The 18278-nt window shown below is 47.8% G+C and overlaps 1 protein-coding gene across 2 annotated transcripts in view; it reads right to left on the bottom strand.

The window, feature by feature from the left end:
• Nucleotides 1-4644: 4644 nt before the first annotated feature.
• RUNX2 (RUNX family transcription factor 2) overlaps nt 4645-18278 on the bottom strand; it is a 223124-nt gene continuing 209490 nt past the window's right edge. For both annotated transcript variants that reach the window (XM_082733205.1, XM_082733209.1), the window contains one exon: nt 4645-5866. In XM_082733205.1, coding sequence (XP_082589331.1) covers nt 5289-5866 — 578 coding nt within the window. In that variant the 3' untranslated portion in view covers nt 4645-5288. The remainder of the gene's footprint in view (nt 5867-18278) is intronic.

Below are 18278 nucleotides of genomic sequence, written 5' to 3'. Positions count from 1 at the left end.
TCCCAGATGGCTTTGCACAACTCTGTTCTAGCCCACTGTGCTCCGATTTCAACTTTCAGAAGGCAGTCCCGTTTTCATTTCCTCCTTTCTCCAGGTTCTTGAATGGAACCACCCCAAGACCACTGAATTCCTCCTCTCATTCATTCACTTCCCCTTTTTGAACCTCGATGAAGCCATGATGGCAGCGGCAGCATAAAACAAGAAGTAGGAATGTATGCCCTTTGACCCAGAAATCACACCTCCAGGAAATTACCTTAACACACAGGAGAGCAAAAACAGGTCTGCCCCAGATATGGTCAAGACAGTACCGCTCACAACTGTGAAAAATTAGAAACCAAAACACAGGACTGGCTAAGTAAGTGTGGCTTCATAGATAACATGTATTTTTTTAAGGGAAAAATTTTCATCCATTGTCAAGTTAAAAAAATACAAAAAACAAAACCAGGCAGCAGAATAGCAGGACTAGGGTAATCACAGTTAAGTACAAGTACACACATACGTATGCATTTTGTATAGACACAGATGTTTCAAATAGTAGTTGCCAAAATACTGACAGTAGTTATCTCTTGGGGGTGGATTTTGGGGTGGCTTTTGTATTCTTCTTTGTTCTCCTCAGTATGGTCTGAACTGTTACAATTGATGTGTCCCTTTTACAAAACACTTTTATTTTTTTCAAAGGCAGTATGCTGAGGAAACAGAGCAGGCAAAAAGTCCTTTCCTCATGGAGCTGACATTCCAATGACAAAAAATAAAGTAAGCATATAGTGTGTGGGGTGGTGGTTTTTTGCAAGTCAGAAAACAAGCAAACAAACAAAACAACCACACACACACACACACACACACACATACAACAACAACAAGAAGACAACAAGAAAGGAGAATAAAAAATATATCTGGGGTATGGAGGGTTAAGGTTAGGGAGGGGGTTACAACTTTTCAAAAGGGGTTTGAGCAAAGACCTGAAGATATGAGGGAGCAAGCCATGTTACCTATCTGGGAGAAGAGTGGTCCAGACTGAATAAATAGCCAGTGCAAAGGCCCTGAGGTAGAAGATGCCCAATGCATGGGAGAAGCAGCAAAGGCTGGTGGGATTAGAATAGAGGACAGTGATAAGGGATGAGATTGGGCAGATAATAGGAGACCAAATTATGTAAAACTTTGGCTCTTACTCTGAGTGAGATGAAAGCCACTGGAGAGTCTGTGCAGAGGAGTGACCTGATTAGAAATGTTTTTAAAAGACCACTCTGCTTTACCCCAAAGATACAGATGTAGTCAAAAGAAGGGGCACCTATACCCCAATGTTCACAGAAGCAATGTCCACCATAGCCAAACTGTGGAAAGAGTGGAGATGTCCATCAACAGATAAATGGATAAAGAAGATGTGGTCCATATATACAATGGATATTACTCAGCCATCAGAAAGGATGAATATCTACTATTTACATTAACAGGGATAGAACTGGAGGGTACTATGCCAAGTGAAATAAGTCAGTCAGAGAAGGACAATTAACATAGGGTTTCACTCATAGGTGGAACATAAGAAATGGTGCAGAGGACAATAGGGGAAGGGAAAGAAAACTGAAGGAGAAGAAATCAGAGAGGGAGACAAACCATATGAAACTTTTGACTTTGGGAAACAAACAGGGTTGCAGAAGGGGAGGTGGGTGTGGAATGGGGTAACTGGGTGATGGGGCTTAAGGAGGGCATGTGATCTGATGAGCACTGGGTGTTATCAGCAACTAATGAATCACATTAAACATTAAAAAAGAAGAAGAAGAAAAAAGACCACTTTGGCTTCTCTGAGAGAATAGGGAGGGAGCGACAGGCCAGTTAGGAGGCTATTGTGGTAACCCAGGTGGGAGAGGACTGTGGCTTTGGCCAGGTGGTAGCAGTGAGAAGTGGTTGGATGATTGAACTCTTTAGAAGGTAGAATCCATGTGACTGGACATTGGATTGGGTTTGGGCTTGAGAGAGAGAGGAGCCAAGGCTTATGTCAATGCTAGAGTGAGAGGGTCATTAAATTACTGCTCTACCCACTGTAGAACCCCGTTTGTTTCAGCATCAGCAGCTCCTCATCTGGTCTCTGCTAGAATGCCCTCAAAAACAGGCCCCTCATTACCTCACAAAGACAAGCTACAGTAATGACTGTTACATCCGTCACTGGCTTAAGCCTTCTATTGCTACTGTAAGTCTTAGACCAATTTTCAGCTTGCCACCTTGAACTGCCATGTCCCCATCTTATGTTGTACCAACCCTAAGGACACCTAAGCCTCAGGAGAAGAGGTATCAGAACAGTTTGGTGTCATTCAGGAGGAAATTCCAACCTACAATCTATAAGATGAGATTTCTTTTTCTCTGCCCAGCCCCTTCAGACTGTTATTTTGTCTGAACGCAATTCCATTGCCTTGGCTGTTCTTTCTGCAAATCCCGCCCCTCCTATCCCCCTTCAGCCCCATCTGCAAAAACTTTAGATGAGGCCCATTTTCTGAGACCCCATGCACCCAGGACAGGCGCTCAGACTTTCCTCTGCTCTCCCTAGATGGAACGAGTGTTACAGCAGCTGCTCTTTCTGATTTCCCCAACCTCAATCTCATGTGCGCATACGGGGCTCTGAGCAAAGGAGTCAGTCCTGTATCTGCATTTAGTCCCTGAATTTAGTCAGATACATTCCCTGTATCTGAATTTAGGATTTATATGTCAGTGCCTCTTTGTTCTCGAAAGATTTCGTTTTTTGTTGTTTTTAATCTGGGTTAATGCCAGCTTAGCCGTTTCTTCAGCTAAAGAGCAGAACAAAGGATGGTCACTTTGGGCCATGGATTCTTTTCCTGAAAAACGAAAAAAAAAAAAAAGAAAGGGGAGCTCCTAGTCAGTCAGAGGTGGAGGGGCAGCTCGGATGTGAGTGTGTGACTCCCCCTCTCCAGGGTACCTCCAGCCACAGGACCCAGGAGAGAGGAGGTAATGATACTCACTCGCCATCTAAGGGCATCTGGACGGCACTTTCTGGAATGCAAAGCCCCGAGAACATCCAAGTCTGCTTCTGTTGGGCCATGACGGAGCAGATGCCATCATCCCCATCTGACACAGATTAAGACACTGAGGCAGGATAATCCTCCCAAAGTCAAAGCCAGAAGCCTGACCTCAATGACTGCCATTCTCACCACTCTCTGCTGCTTCTCCCATCTCCTCCTCAAGTTGTTTACTGGAGGGAACTGCTGATCCCTCCCTGTGTGGGACTCCAGGCTGGGAGCCCCTGGAGGGCAGGGCCCTTACTCTATTCATCTTTGTGTCCCCCAGGCACCAACATTGTAGACACCCAATAAATGTTGAATTGGTCTGAACTCCAGTAGAGCTTCTTTAGAAGTGGGTGGCTAGACCTAATACACCCTGGCTTTTATTTTAAAATGTCTGAAGCTTTTATTTATTTCACACACACACACACACACACACACACACACACAGAAAAGCAGGCTCCGACTGAGCAAGACAGCCTGACACGGGGCTCGATCCCAGTACCCCAGGATCATAACCTGAGCTGAAGGCAGCCCACACCCTGGCTCAGTCAGTTAGGTGTCTACCTTCAGCTCAGGTCATGATCCCAGGTCCCTGGATCTAGTCCAACTCCCCTACTCAGTGGGGAGTCCACTTCTCCCTCTCCCTTTGCCCCTCCCCCTGCTCTCTCTCTCTTTCACTCTCTCTCTCGATTAAAAAATTTAAAAATCTTTAAATATAAAAAAAATAAAACAAGAACTCCTCCAGAACAGCAGTGAAAGTTTTGGTAAGAGCTTGGGGGCATCTAGGCCACGGGAGGATGCAAAGATAAGCAACCCAAACCAGCAGGAATCCCAAAGTAGAAAAAGCCCTTACTACTCCCTTAGTACTCAAGACGTGTCTTGTACCGGTAGTATCAACACCCTCCTGGAGCTCGTTAGAAATGCAGTGTCAGGCCCCACCCCAGAACCACTAAAGCAGAATGGGCACCTTCACAAGTTCTCCAGGTGGGTCGTGCATGCTGAAGTCAGACATGTGCCGGGTATGCCAAGGACTACAGAGCCCAGGCAGCCACTGGCCTCAGCCCATCACCTGCATGTCCTGCAAATGCCCAGAGACGGACGGCCTTTTACTCTGTGCAGTGTGGCTTCTGACTCTTGGTTTGTTTCCAGGAAAAGAGCAGTGTATCTGCTTCTGACAAATTAATTCTAACTCAAATAAGAGAGTGAGAAGAGCCCTGGCTTCTTATGGGAAGTCAGATCCTGGAGGGTAGAGATTATTCCAGATTTCTGAAATTCCATCTAGGTCTCAGTCAGGGGACATTGGCAGAGCCTGGAGATGTTTTTGGTTGTCACAGTGTGGAAGGGCAGTGTCCCTGGCACCTAAAAACTAGAGGCCAAGGGTGCTGGCTTCCTCCATATTGTCCAGGCACTCTGAGACTCAGCTTCTGCTCCAATCCAGAGGAAAGGGGTAGATTTACAAATTTAGGGGAGTTTTAGAAAAGAATCATGAGAACTTTAGAAGCTTATTCTTCACAAGCATGAGAAGTGTTGAAATAAGATCCAAAGGAGTCCAGGAAGGTCGGGACAAGTAGCCAGGAACAGGGGCCCATGCAAAGGAAAAAAAGGGAGCGGAGCGAGGCCAACATCCAGAAAGTACACATAAAAGTTTTGTTTATTACACAGATATTTTCTTATTCATAAGAAAGACTTAAATACCTCCTTCTCCAAATACATCATATTTTTTCACGTCTCTATTTTCTAAACTTCCTGTAATAGGGTTATAATGAGACAAAATAAATTTAATTATGCGAAAAAAATTTTTTTAAAGAAATAAGTAAACATCACCAAAGATCAGATAGACCATGAACAAGTCAGAGAGAAAAGCTGGAGCGGGCTTGCCTTCTTGCCAGGCTTCTCAGGAGTGACAACAGCGGGATGTGAAGGGATGGTTCTCCTGAGCGTCTCCTCGCCCAAAGTTCTACCAGCTAGCTTCTGAGGGCACTTCTCCTCCCCAGAGCTCAAGGCCTTTTCCAAAACAAGGAGGACATCTGAAGGTCCAGGAGAGCCCCGGGGAGTGGGGGCAGTGGTGACCACCGAGAAAGGACCTGGCCGGACAGTGTGAGAATCGCGGTCATTTCAGACTGAGCGGCCAGGGAAGGTCCACTCCGGCAGGCCGAGCAGAGAAAAGCTCTCTTCTGCTGGTTTTGCTGGACCCCTGTGGGTGACAGGTGACAGGCGGGGACGCTCCAGCACACTAGGGATCCCTTGAAAGTGCCCAACCCGGTGTCAGCTTCTGCGTCAGTTGGCATCCCGGGCCTCGGGCAGGGGCTGTGGCGGAGGCCCCAGGGACGAGGCGAGTTTGGTGAGGGCCCTCGCTATGATGTCCAGGTGGCCGTTCATGGTCCGCAGCTCCACCAGGATGTCCCCGACGCTGGCTTCCAGACTGGTGGGCGCGGCAGGCCGGGCGCAGAGCGGTGGGGAGGCTCCGGGGGCCTCGGCGCCCTCCTCCCTGCCTGCTGCTCCAGGATGCTGGGTGGGTGCGGGCCGCTCCCGCTCATCCCCACAGACGCCGGGAGGGGTGGCCACGGGGCCGCCGGGCAGCCAGTCGCCAAGGCGCGGGGCTCCGTCGGGGGAGGAGACGACGACAGAGTAGAGGCCTGCGCGTCCAGGGGCACCAGGGACGGTGGGCACGGGGGCAGCAGCGGCGGTGGGGGGCGGCGGCAGCAGCGGGGGCAGGACCGAGGCCCCCGGGGAGAAGGCCTGGGGCTCACAGGAGGAAGAGGGAGAGGGCAGTGCAGCCGTGGAAGGGCCCGGCTCCTCGGAGGACAGGAACAGGGTGGTGGAAGACTGGGAATCCAAGGTACTGGGCTCGGAATCTGTCGAGGAAGAAAGGAGAAAGAGTCACTAGGGCACGCACGGAGTGCCAGCTGTATGCCCAGCTCCATGCAAGGCCCTCTAGGAACTGAGACAGTGGACATTCATGTCCTACCCCAGAGTAGTAACGAAGAGTGGGTTGTAGGAGCAGTAAATGTCCCAAGAACCAAGTGGGAAGGGTGTGGGGCTGAGCGTAGGAATGCTGAGGTAGGAAGATAATGGAGTTCAACAAAGCATCCAGGTGGGGCAGGCTGTCCCCCGCAGTCTAGGGAGGTGGCCCTCCCGTGAAGACAGTGAGGGCATGGGGACAGAGTTGCAGCCTCTACTGACACTGTCCTGCCAAGGACAGTGGGTGAAGATGGAAAGGAGGGCCCTTCCCCACTGTTCTCAGAAGCAGAAGTGTGTTAAACAGATGGCCTCCTTCCCCGTCCCACCAAAGCCAGGCTCTCAGGGGGCAGTTGAAAGAATCTTGGGCCAGGAGCCAGATGACAGTAGCACTAATCGTCACAGAAAATGCCATCCTCCCCTCCCCACTTAGGGACTTGATTTCACTTTCCCATCTATATAAGTTGTACATGCTGGATCCAGCGACACTCCCCACCCCTCCCCACCCCCCAGACCCTTCCAAGGCTGATCAGCCCACTTTCAAAAATCTTCAATTTGAAGCATTGATCTGGGTTCACAGTGGGATTCACTCAAGGCCCTGGAGGCTCTTGACAAGCCTACCTTTGCTAGTCTGCCCCTAATCCCTTGAGCCTCCAGGTAAAAAGTGGGTGGCAGCTCTTTGTGACTGGGTCTGGTAAGGAGGTTTACCAAGTTCACATCAAAGGATCCACATCAGTGCAAAAGCCCTTAACTCAGCTGTCTCAGCCACCTTGTTTGCTGCCTTTGGGGAGATGGTCTGTGCTCACCCTGGAAGCAGTTCTGAGTTTTACTGGGACAAAGTCTCTGAGGCCTCGCCCCCAGTTCTAGCTGGAGTGTGTCTCTCTTGGCTTTCTGTGTTGTCTGTTTGAGGGCCCACCTTTACGCCCTGCCCTTCAGGACTTCCAAGCCTTTCAGAGGCAGAACTTGCTCGATTCCCTCAGCTTGTTATCTTGGGAAGGGCCCTATGATGAAAGCCCACGAGTAAACCTATACCCCTGGAAGGTGAACACGTGCACTCTCACGGGCTAGCTGTCCCTTCACCTGTGCCTGGCTGGGGCTCAGAGAAGCCCTGATCACCAGAAGAGAGCTTGTTCCCTCCTGCATCCTGACTCTGGTCCCCCACGGCGTTCTCATAGGGCCCTAGAGGCCTCAGATTTCCAGCGGGCCAGTTTGTGTAGTCGGGAATCCCCTCTGACAGGCCTAGAGGCTCTTGTTCCTCCAGAGAACACAATTTGCAGAGAAACCACCAGAATGCCTAAAAACTTCTCTGGTAGAAATTTCCTGGTCACCTTCTGCTATTGGTCTTCAAGGAACTGCCCCTCCTCTACCAAAACTTCATTTCTTCCGGTTTCCATGAGGATCTTCCTTTGAAAACCGAGAATCTGAGGACACATCTGAGCGCATAATTCCCATGAGCTGAAAATGGTAAGAACTCTACAAACTGATGTTGAGGAAGACATGACTGAGCCCCACACATCCAAATCTCATAGCAGATAAGAAGCCTGTATGTTAAATCAAATACAAGTCTAGTGTATGAAGCGCAATGGACACAAGCACACAGAATGTTCTAGCACAGTCTTTCCTAAACTTTAACATTCATGCCATTCCATGGGACACTCTTAAAGGACAGGCTGTGACTCAGCAGGTCAGGAGTGGGACCAGAGACTCTGCACTTATAGCCAGCTCCCAGATGATGGGCTGCTGTTGGCCTGGGAACCACACCTTGCCTAGCAAAGGTGTAGACCAAATACACAGCTTAGCAATAAAACGTAGGATTCATGACCATAGCAACTTGAGTGACCAGGGGTAGGGGAACCACCTGCAAGCATGATATGATCATGAAGATAGCAACAGTGGGGGTGCTAATGGTAGGAGAGTAAAACAGGTAGCCTCTCCAGCAATGAGTCTCACGGTCCTCAGCCCAGCCTTGAACCTCCAGGGAGCATAAAGACTTTTTTTTTTTTTTTTTTTTTAGATTTTATTTATTTATTTGAGAGAGAGAGCATGAACAGGGAGGAGAGGGAAAAGCAGCCTCCCCACGATGGGCTCGATAGGCAGACGCTTAACCAGCTGAGCCACCCAGGTACCCCAGCTTGAAGACTTCTTAAAAAGGAAAATCCCTCCCTGCTGTTCCAGCTAAAACTTCAAAAACACATCAAGTTGTCAGGACTCAATTCACCCTGACCGCCACATAGAAATTGAAAACAGAAGCATCTTTTTAATAAGTACCTGACCTTCCTGAACTTTTCCCCAGCTGTCAGGGAACTTGGTTGCAGCCCCAGCCCCAGCTCAGCTAAAATCTGCACCAAATGATTTATAGGTCTCTTCCATCCCTGAAGCTGACCGTTTTATCCCTGATTTGGACAGGTGCTTTTGAATCAATGACATCATTTTCATGCAGCTTCACTAATTGCTATAAAAATCACATCAGGGTCCTATTGTTACAAACACAACTCTTGATGGAGGTCAGAGGCTCTCAGGTGGAGAAGGTCAAGGTCATCAGACTGCTTGATTCCCTCCTCCCCCCCACCCCACAGGGTCTCTGATCTTTATCCTGCTTTATTAGTCTTCTGAGCTTTAGGACCACCTGATATTTTATGTACTTTTTTGTCTATAAGGATGTAAGTCATGTGAAAACAAAGACACTGCTTTATTTTATTCTCTGCTGTGTCACCAGGGCCTAAACGGTGTCTGGCATCTACTAGATGCTCAATAAATACTTGTTGAATGAATGCCAAGTAATCATCATCAGTCCAGAAACACAAGCCCAGGTGCAATACACTGACCCAGCTGGACGTTGTCTATCATTCAGTGCTTCCTTTATTTTCAGAGTCATGCACAGTTTGAGACATACTTACACTAAAAAATTATCCCTTGTTTATCTGATATTCAGATGTAACTGAGTGTCCTATATTTTATCTGGCAACCCCATGGGAGGTCAACATTTTCATCTGGTTTCATAGATGAGGGCACTTTAAAAAAAGAAAAGCAAAACAGCTTAGGCGTTTTCATAGAACTTCAGAGTCAGAAGGAATATTTGCTACTATTTGGATTAACTTCCAAATGTATGGAGATGGAGGTCTGTGCGAGACAGGGACTTGCTGTTTCCTGACCTAGTACGGAACAGAACTGAGAACACAGAAGGACAGGGTCTCCTTTCTCCTAGCAACTATTCATTCAGTCTTCCCATCATTCAGCCACAGAACATACCTGTACTGAGGAATGACCACATGCCAGGTGACCTACTGGGCTCTGGACACATAGCCCCACCAGACACAGTCCCTCCCCTGCTCCATTGGCTCCCAGTTTGCCTCCCAGATATCAAAACCCCTCCAGTGGATCAGATTGGGGCAGCAATCCAAAAAAGCTGCACTGCAAACATCCGCCATTTATTTAGTGAGTGTTGGTTTGCTGAGAAAGCTTGGAGCCTCATCCTTCCAAAGGCGTGCTGGAGACTGGTGTGGGAGCCAGGGTCACCCAAACTCGGAGTCGAAACTTTCTGCCACAGCACTCCTTCCTCTCCCCATCGCTACCCCCATCTTCCTCACACACACAACCATTTGGGACAGATGCTACTTCTAGAGGTGGGAAAGGTTCTATTTACCATCCTAGAAATAACTTTACCAAAGTCAGTTTTGAAAAAATATGTATAAATCATAAGCATTTGGAAAATTTCTAGTTCCTATTTACCATCCTAGAAAAAACGGTGCAAAAGTCAGTTTTGAAAAACGTCAGTTTTGTACAACTAATAAGCACTTGAGAAGTTTTCATTCTCTCTAGAAATGAAAGAATTGCAAATTAAAAGAATGAATTATGAACTAAAATACATGGATTGAAAAATATAGATTGAAAAATAAATATATTTAAATATATATTATCAAAAATATATATAACTAAGAAGCATTTGAGAAGCATTCATTCTCTCTAGACATGAAAGAACCACAAATTAAAATAATAATAATGAACTGAAATAATTAGGAATTAGGAATAATAAACTGCAATGTTTAACTGGTAAAGTTTGCAAGGATTGTCAGGAGAGAGGCATTCTAGCACATTGTTCGTAGTAGAGTAGATCAGTACATCCTCTCCGGAAAGCCATTTAAAAACACGTGCTTAGTTTAGTGAGAAAGGAAATTGCCAAATCATGTTTTGTGAAGGAGTTCAACTGCTTATAGAAAAACGTGTAAAATAAGGACTGGGAGGAAGTACACAAAGATGCTAGGCATGTGAGGGGATTATTGTTTTCTGCGTTTGCAGAGATGTTGGCAGTGAGCGCGCATGGGTATGCTTTCCCTCTCACTGGTCACTGACCTTTAGCAGAAAGTGATGGCTTCCTACCCAGGCTACAGGGTCAAGGTCCTCTGACCACTTTCTTTTCAATCTTATTGCTGAATCAGACTGAGTCACTTCTTGGCTGGCAAATAGCCACCTTGAAAGGCTGACCCTTTTTTAAATGTTTGACACTCATTTGGCATTCCCTGTCACGACCGGGTACACCCACCAGCCTGGGGCTACCCTTGCTCTGGGGATGCCCCTGGGGGAGAGATGAAGCCTGGGGCTGCCTGTAAGAACCTGCCATTCATTTGCAAATAAACCCTTTAGATCATTTTCCTAAACCCTGCTCTTCTCCCTGACTTCCCCTCAGGGGAAGTCCTCAGTCAATTAGGACTGTCCCCAGGCTCTACTGACTCTTCCCAGGCCTCCTGGCCACCCACCACCACTCACCTAGGAAAATCTCTTGCTGAGTCTCAGCCTCTCTTACTTTGTATGAGATAAGAGCTAAATCTATTCATTAATTCATTCAAGAAATATTTATTGAGTACCTACAGTATGCCCCGCAGAATGCTCTTTCCTGTGCAAAGCTAGACCTAAACTCTGACCTCATTGTGGGGGCAGAAAATAATCAAATGACTGCATAAAATAAATGTGTAATTGCAAGGAGGATACCATCGACATGCATGCGATAAGCATCAACGAGGATACCATCGACATGCATGCGATAAGCATCTAAATGGGAGGGTTGACCTAATCAAGGAAGATTCCCTGAGGAAATGCTGCTTGAGCAGAGTTCTAGAGTCAAATCAGAATAGGGGAGAAAGCTGAATTCTGAGCAAGGGCCTGTGGCAGGAGGGAGTGTTGCAAATACAGGGGACTTCTAGAGAAAGCCAGTGTTGACAGGAATGGAAATAGCTAGGGAAAGGAAGCAGGAGATCAGATGATGCTCAAGAAGAGAGTAGGGGTCAGGAAATGTAGTGTATGATATATACTCCCAGGGTTGCCCAACATCCGTTTTTCTCTTCCTACCTTTTAGGCCCATGACCACTTAAAGAGTACATTTTCCAGCCGTCTTCCAATTAGCTGTAGCTAGTAGATAAATTCTGGGCAGAAAGATGCCAGTAAAGGTACTGTGTGCGATTCTTCCTTTCTCTGCCTGGGATTTGGTTGCAATGGCTGCCGCTCAAGCAGCCCTCTTGGACCATTACGTGGAAACCATCTGCTAAGGATGACAGAGCAGAGCACTGAGTCCTTGATAACTTTGGGGAATTGTTATGCCAATCCTAGCTGGTTCCACTGCAGACTTTTTGTGAGAAAATAAAATCTTATCTGTTTAAACCCTTTTAAACTGGGTTTTCTATCCTCACAACCTCACCAAATCCTGACACACAGGGTCTTGTTGAACTTGTTAAGGAGTTTTGCCCTTATCCTAAGAGCAATGGCAAGGTTTGGGAAAGTTTTAAGCATAAGGGTGTGTGTGTGTGATATAATTAGTTTTGTATTTTGCAAAGTTCACCCGGCTGTGTTGGGCAGGGAGTAGACAAAGTAGGAGCGGGACCACCAGTTAGGAGTTCTTAGCTGTGGGTGAGAAATTACAAAATGACAGTCGTTATTGCTAAAGTAGCAGTTCTAGAGATGCGGAGAGGCAGTTTCTAGAGACAGCCGGAATGTGGAAATGTTAGGATTTAAGATCTTCAGGGATAAAGGAGGCATCCGAGAAATGGATGCCCTACCTGCTGTTGCTTAAGTGTAAGTTTGCAGAAATTCTCACTCCAGAAGGAGAACTTCCACTTTCTTGTTCTCTGGAGTCCAGATGGCCCTTCCCAGCCCACACCCAGCCCTCCAGCATAGCTCAGTTCTGACACACCTCACCAGAGGCAGCCCTTGGGAACACTTTCCCAGGAGCCTAGAGGGAGGAGAAACGGGGCAGCCCTGGGGAGCCAGAGGAGCAGAAGTCTGTGGGAAGAGGCTGAACCTGTCGGCAGAAGAAACAGCGTCTCTCAGGCCTGCAGCCGGGCGCTTTCCTTTGATGGCTTAGACTTGGCTGGCTTGCTGCTTGCTCCTTTCAGAAAGCCCGACACACAAAAGGGAGGGTGAGTGTCTGATGAACTCAACCCAATAATATTCACTTCTTTTATTTTCCAGGAACGTCATAAGACCCACAGGGCAGTCTTCTGGGTTTAAGACCTGGTGAGTCAAGTCTGCAAATACCTCTGACTCAGTCTGATCCCAAGTTCTCACCAGGCATCTCCCAGGAACATGGCTCAGCAGGGGAGCTGAAGCTGGACAGCCCCGGCAGGCAGGCGAGAGGATGGTCAGCTGCTCTGGGGGTGGTGGGGAGGGCTTGCCACAGTGCAGAGGACACTGTCATTCTCACCACGTTTGCCAGAAAAGCCAGCATTTATCGACTGTTTCCTAGCATCAGGCCGCGTGCAAAGCTAGTATCTCTTTCCATGGTTGTAGAAAACCAGCGCAGACTCTGCTCTGAATCCCATTTTCCTGTGCTGGGAAACTAAGGCTCCGGTATGTTCGGAGAGCCTTAGGAGAGCTGAGAAGGAGGGCCGACATTCGCAGAGAGTCTCCTACACCCAAGGCCAGTGATTGGCCAGCATGGCTGCATATTAAGGTTACCTGGGGAGCTTTGTAAAAATCACTGATGCTCCCAACCAATTAAATTGGGATCTCTAGGGAGGGCACCCAGGCAGCCTATGTTTTAAAAGCATCCCAGGTGAGGGGCACCTGGGTGGCACAGTTGGCTGAGTGTCCAACGTCCAATTCTTGGTTTCAGCTCAGGTCCTCATCTCAGGGCCATGAGATCGAGTCCTGTGATGGGCTTCACACTCAGCACACCTTTTTTTTTTTTTTTTTTTTTAAATATCAATTAATCCATTATTTTAGGCAAGGTCACCCCCCCCTTTTTTTAAAAGATTTTATTTATTTATTTGACAGACAAGAGATCACAAGTAGGCAGAGAGGCAGGCGGTAGAGGGGGGGTGGGAGGGGGAAGCAGGCTCCCTGCTGAGCAGAGAGCTAGATGTGGGGCTTGCTCCCAGGACCTGAGCTGAAGGCAGAGGCTTAACCCACTGAGCCACTCAGGTACCCCTCAGCACACTCTTTTGTGACTCTTCTCCCTCTGCCTCTCCCCTCTGCACATGCTCTCTTGCTCCCCTCTTTCAAACAAATAAATAAATCTTAAAAAAAAAAAAAGTATCCCAGGTGATTGTAATCCTAATATGCAGATAGGGTTATTCATCGGTTTTCTCATTTAATCCCAACAATGAAGCTCTGTCCATTTGCCTATCATAGAGAAACCGAAGCTCACAGAATTTGGACAGGTTGGACAAAGCCCACGGCTAACGAGACCCTCATCTTCACCTGTATCTGGCGGACTCCCACAGGAGTGCTCATTCCTATTGATTCCATTCTCCCTCTTATCTGTGCCTCCTCTCTTTTAGAAGCGAACTTTTAAAATGTACAATTTGTTTTGCAATTTGCATCTTTTTCGTTCAAAGTCAAGCGCTATTTAAGCCAGCGACCCAAAGTAATACTAACAGGTGCCACCTATAGCCACGGAATGAAATGCGCTGGCCCAAGGAGCCCCGAAACCATGGCCTTGCCTTCACCTAGGTTCTATTACAGCCAACACACGAGGTCTTCCCAAGAGATGTCCAGTGGCCCCAGCCAGGATGTGGCACTGACTCTCCGAGCAAGAACCCTGCCTAGTCCCTTATCATCCCCAGCCTCTAAGGGTCAGAAGACCCAGGCCCAGGGACATGGTCTCTATTTCCTGCAGTGTTAGTAGCTTCCTGGAGAGTGATATGAGAAAAGTCATCCCCTTTTACTTCTGTGTGACTTACTCAGCCTCTAATTCCCTAGTGGCTGAGGGCTGAGCTAAAGAGGAGTGCTCATCCTTAGTCAAGTTAATAAAGCAAAGTAGGTTGGAAGGGAGAAAGGCAGCCACAGAGACTGAATCAGGAAGCCAAGAGGTGTTCCTGTTCCAAAAAGTACCTTCAAGGAAGAGGGAAAAAAGCAGTGAAAGCAGGTATCTACATGCCCATAATCTCAGCATCGTTATTCTCTCAAAGGTCCATAAATGAATGCACAGGAAAACGAAATGCAGGGGGTGTGTGTACGTACAGACATATATACGTATATGTTGTATATGATTATTATTCAGCCTTAAAAAGGAAGGAAATTTTGACACCTGCTGAATGGATGAACCTCGAAGACATTCCTTACACTAAGTAAAATGAGCCGGCCGCAGAAGCCCATCCACAGAATCTTGTATGATTCCCCTTGTGCGAGGTCCCTGGGTAGTCATAATCACAGAGGCAGAGAGGAGAATGGTGGCTGCCAGGGGCCGAGGAGGGAAGTGGGGGCTGTCAGGGTTTAACCAGGCAGCCTTTTTTCGACTGGGGAGGATGAGGACATTCTGGAGATGGACAGTGGGAATGACTTAACCGACACCATAAAGGTACTTCATGCCCCAGAATGGTGAAAATGGTAAATGTTAATTATTTTGCCACAATAAAAAACGGAGTGGGAACCAGGGAGGGGAGGTGGAGACTGTGACACCTTAATTCACAATTTTACCCAAAGGCTTGAGAGAAGATCCATATATGACATCTCGGACTGTTTGTAAAGGAAGAATGGGGAAGGACTGATAAAATAAAATAAATTGCCGGGGGCGCCTGGGTGGCTCAGTGGGTTAAGCTGCTGCTTTCGGCTCAGGTCATGATCTCAGGGTCCTGGGATCGAGTCCCGCATAGGGCTCTCTCTCCTGCTTCCCTCTCTCTCTCTCTGCCTGCCTCTCCATCTACTTGTGATCTCTCTCTGTCAAATAAATAAAAAAAAATCTTAAAAAAAAAATAATAAAATAAAATAAATTGCCACTGGGAATAGTATAGGTCAGACATGGGTTAAACCCCCCACTGAGGGTCCACTGAGGACCAGGATCACTTATTCAGTCTGGGACATAAACAAGACTGCAGCATTTCGAAGGTGTATCCTTTCTCAAGCACCAGTGTGAACAATTCTAAAATGGCTTTGTGGAGACTGGGTGCACATAGGTTGGAAGAAAATCAAGTCCAGAGCCTGACACTTGCACCTACTTTTAGACCCATTCTGCTTCCATAAGCAAAGTGATTCAACCCTCCAAAGCACTTCCCAGCCAAGCTTCTGGCTTCTCAGGGTAATGCATTCTCACTAGTGCCACTGGCCACAGGAGAAAGGTGGGAATTGTTTCAGTTCAAGAGCCCCATGGGGGTGTCTTGGTGGCTCAGTCAGTTAAGTGTCTGACTCTTGGTTTCAACTCCTTGAGTTGAAATGGGATTGAGCCCCATGTTGGGCTCTGCAGTCAGCAGGAGTCTGCTTGAGATTCTTCCCTCTCCCTCTCCCTCTGCCCCTCCTGCTCATCTGCTCATGTTCTCTCTCTCTCTCTCTCTCTCCCCAAAATAAATAAATAAATCTTAAAAAAAAAAAAAAAAAAAAGATCCCGACTGTCCTCAGCCAGGCTCCTAGCTGCTCCACACCTTCCTCATCCACTCTGCTCCAACTATTCCTTGAAGGTACTAGGCACATTCCCGCCTCAGGGCCTTTGCACTTACTGTTCCCTCTGCCTGGAATGCTCCTTCTTTGGGTATCTGCATGACCCACTCCCTCATCTCCTTCTGGCTTTGCTCAGTCCCCTTCTCAAGAGGCCTTTTCCAAATACCCTAGTTGGAAGTACAACTTGCATTCCCCCTGCCCCACATCAGCCTTCTGTGCCCCCCTGCCCTGTGCAGCATTTGCTCTCATGGATCCCAACTCACGTCCCCAGGCAGTCCCGATGGAGGAAATGATATGTGCAAATGTATGAGGCTTGGAGATTATGGCCTGTTGGTTTGAAATAGCTGGAGTGTAGGGTGTGCAGAGATGGGAGACTCTGAGTGACATGGGTAGCACGGACAGATGGCTGAAGAGCTTGTCCACTAAGCTAAGGAATTCGAACTTTAGCAATGGGGAGCCACTGAAGGATTTTCAGTAGGAGAGTGATAGATTTGATTTGCATTTTTATAAAGATTACTCTGGCAGCCAGCCTTGTGGAGGCTGACCTGGAAGGGGTGAGGCTGCAAAAGACATTGCATCTTGAACCTTGAAGGCACTGAAATGATATCACAGCAGAAAGACGCACCAGAGTGAAGCCGAGCCAACTAGTACAAGAAGCATTTTTTTTTTCTAGGAATAGATTGAATTTCAGCAAAAAAGAAACTTTGCTGCCACCCTTTATGGACAATACTGTGAATGTTGGCTCTTGTCCTTGTTCAAGTTGGCCACCCTCGGTCCTTCATGCATCACCATTCAATAAAAGCAAGTGTGGGTTTTATGGGATTGTTTGTTAAGCCCCAAGCCAAGCTTTTCTACTTGCTCAGGCCTGGCTGCTCTGCCAAATTCTAAATTGGCTATTTTTTCACATCCAGTGTGTGAAGGATATCTCTATGTGTCCCTGTGAACATCCCCATTTGGAGGAAGACACAAGTTGACTACACATAATCCCTTTATATGCTTTTTTGAAGGGACGTTTACACAACCTGTATACTCCTTGCCATGAATATTTTTATAGCACAGAGAAAGGGAGGGACAAAATGAAAAAGTTATTCCCACACCATAACCAACTTTGGCTCATGAAGAAAAATTCAAAATAGATTACGTTTCTTAGCCATGCCTCCAGGGTTGAACAGTTCCCAAATCAACCCATTTAATCTTTCCTCTTGGAGGGTCACTCACCTTCGAACTTCATTTTGTTTGTTTTGTTTTGTTTTGTTTTGTTTTGTTTTTTAACTGTCATTAAAGAATAGAGCCCAGACCAGACCCGGCTGGAGCCTAGGCTCCCTGCCCACAGCCGCCACCCCCTCCAGGAAGAGCTCACCAAAGGGGCCATCTCGCTTGTAAAAGAGCGGCTGCTTGATGAACTTGATGGAAAGAGCCGGGTTGTAAAAGACGGCATTTTGGTTTTAACAAGGCCAGGAAGCCCGGAGCGGAGCCAGCTGGGTAGTCTGAATGAACCCAAGAATATTAGAACCCGAGGTCACGCAGAGCTGGGACGCCACCAGGAATGTGGGGTGCAGAGACAGTCTGGCGAGAGGCTGCCAAGTTCCCCCCCATGTGAGTCCATAGGTGGAGCTGGAGGGGCCGGAAGAGCTGGACCAGAGCAGAGCCGGGCCCACTACACGGAGTCCCCTGGGTCCTCTTCACATGACAGGGCCCCAGACCCCTGTGCGGGGGACACATGCGTATCCACCCGCCTGCTTAGCGGCGACATCATCTCCTTGACCGGCTTCCTGGTGCCCCCTGGACCCACAGAGTAAGGAAGGAAGCACTAGGCTCCCCAGCTGGAGAGGAGGGAGCAGTAATGGTCCCATTTCCCAAGGCAACGAGCAGCCAGGCTCTAGACAAAGGTGTTCCCTAAGCCAATGGCTGAGCAAAGGGCTCAGGATCCCCCAGGACCTTCTATTGTCAATCAGTCCGAAGTGACGATGCCCAGCTCCAGAGATGCTTGGCAAACATCTATTAAGTGGATCTCCCTGTTTCTCCAATTGTTCTCTGCCGCCCGGGGAGCAGACCCTGGATCTTAACAATAGATGCTTCCGGTGTCTATTGCCACCTATCACAACAATTCCCCTGCACCTGCCGTACTTGGAAGCAAGTGATCCTAAGAGATGGCCATATTAGCTTCTCTAACTGCCCCATCTGGGCATTTTTTTTTTAATATTTTATTTATTTTATTTGACAGAGCGAGAAATCAGAAGTAGGCAGAGCAGCAAGCAGAGAGAGGGGGGAAGCAGGCTCCCCGCTGAGCAGAGAGCCCGATGTGGGGCTCGATCCCAGGACCCTGAGATCATGACCTGAGCCAAAGGCAGAGGCTTAAACCACTGAGCCACCCAGGTGCCCCCATCTGGGCATTTTTAATACTCTGTCCTTTCTCTTAAGGACTCCTCTGAGATTAGACCTTTCAGC

This window comes from Mustela nivalis (genome assembly GCF_964662115.1).
Source record: "Mustela nivalis genome assembly, chromosome: 5".
NCBI classification, from domain to species: Eukaryota; Metazoa; Chordata; class Mammalia; order Carnivora; family Mustelidae; genus Mustela; species Mustela nivalis.
This window is presented reverse-complemented; position numbering and strand designations above follow the sequence as displayed.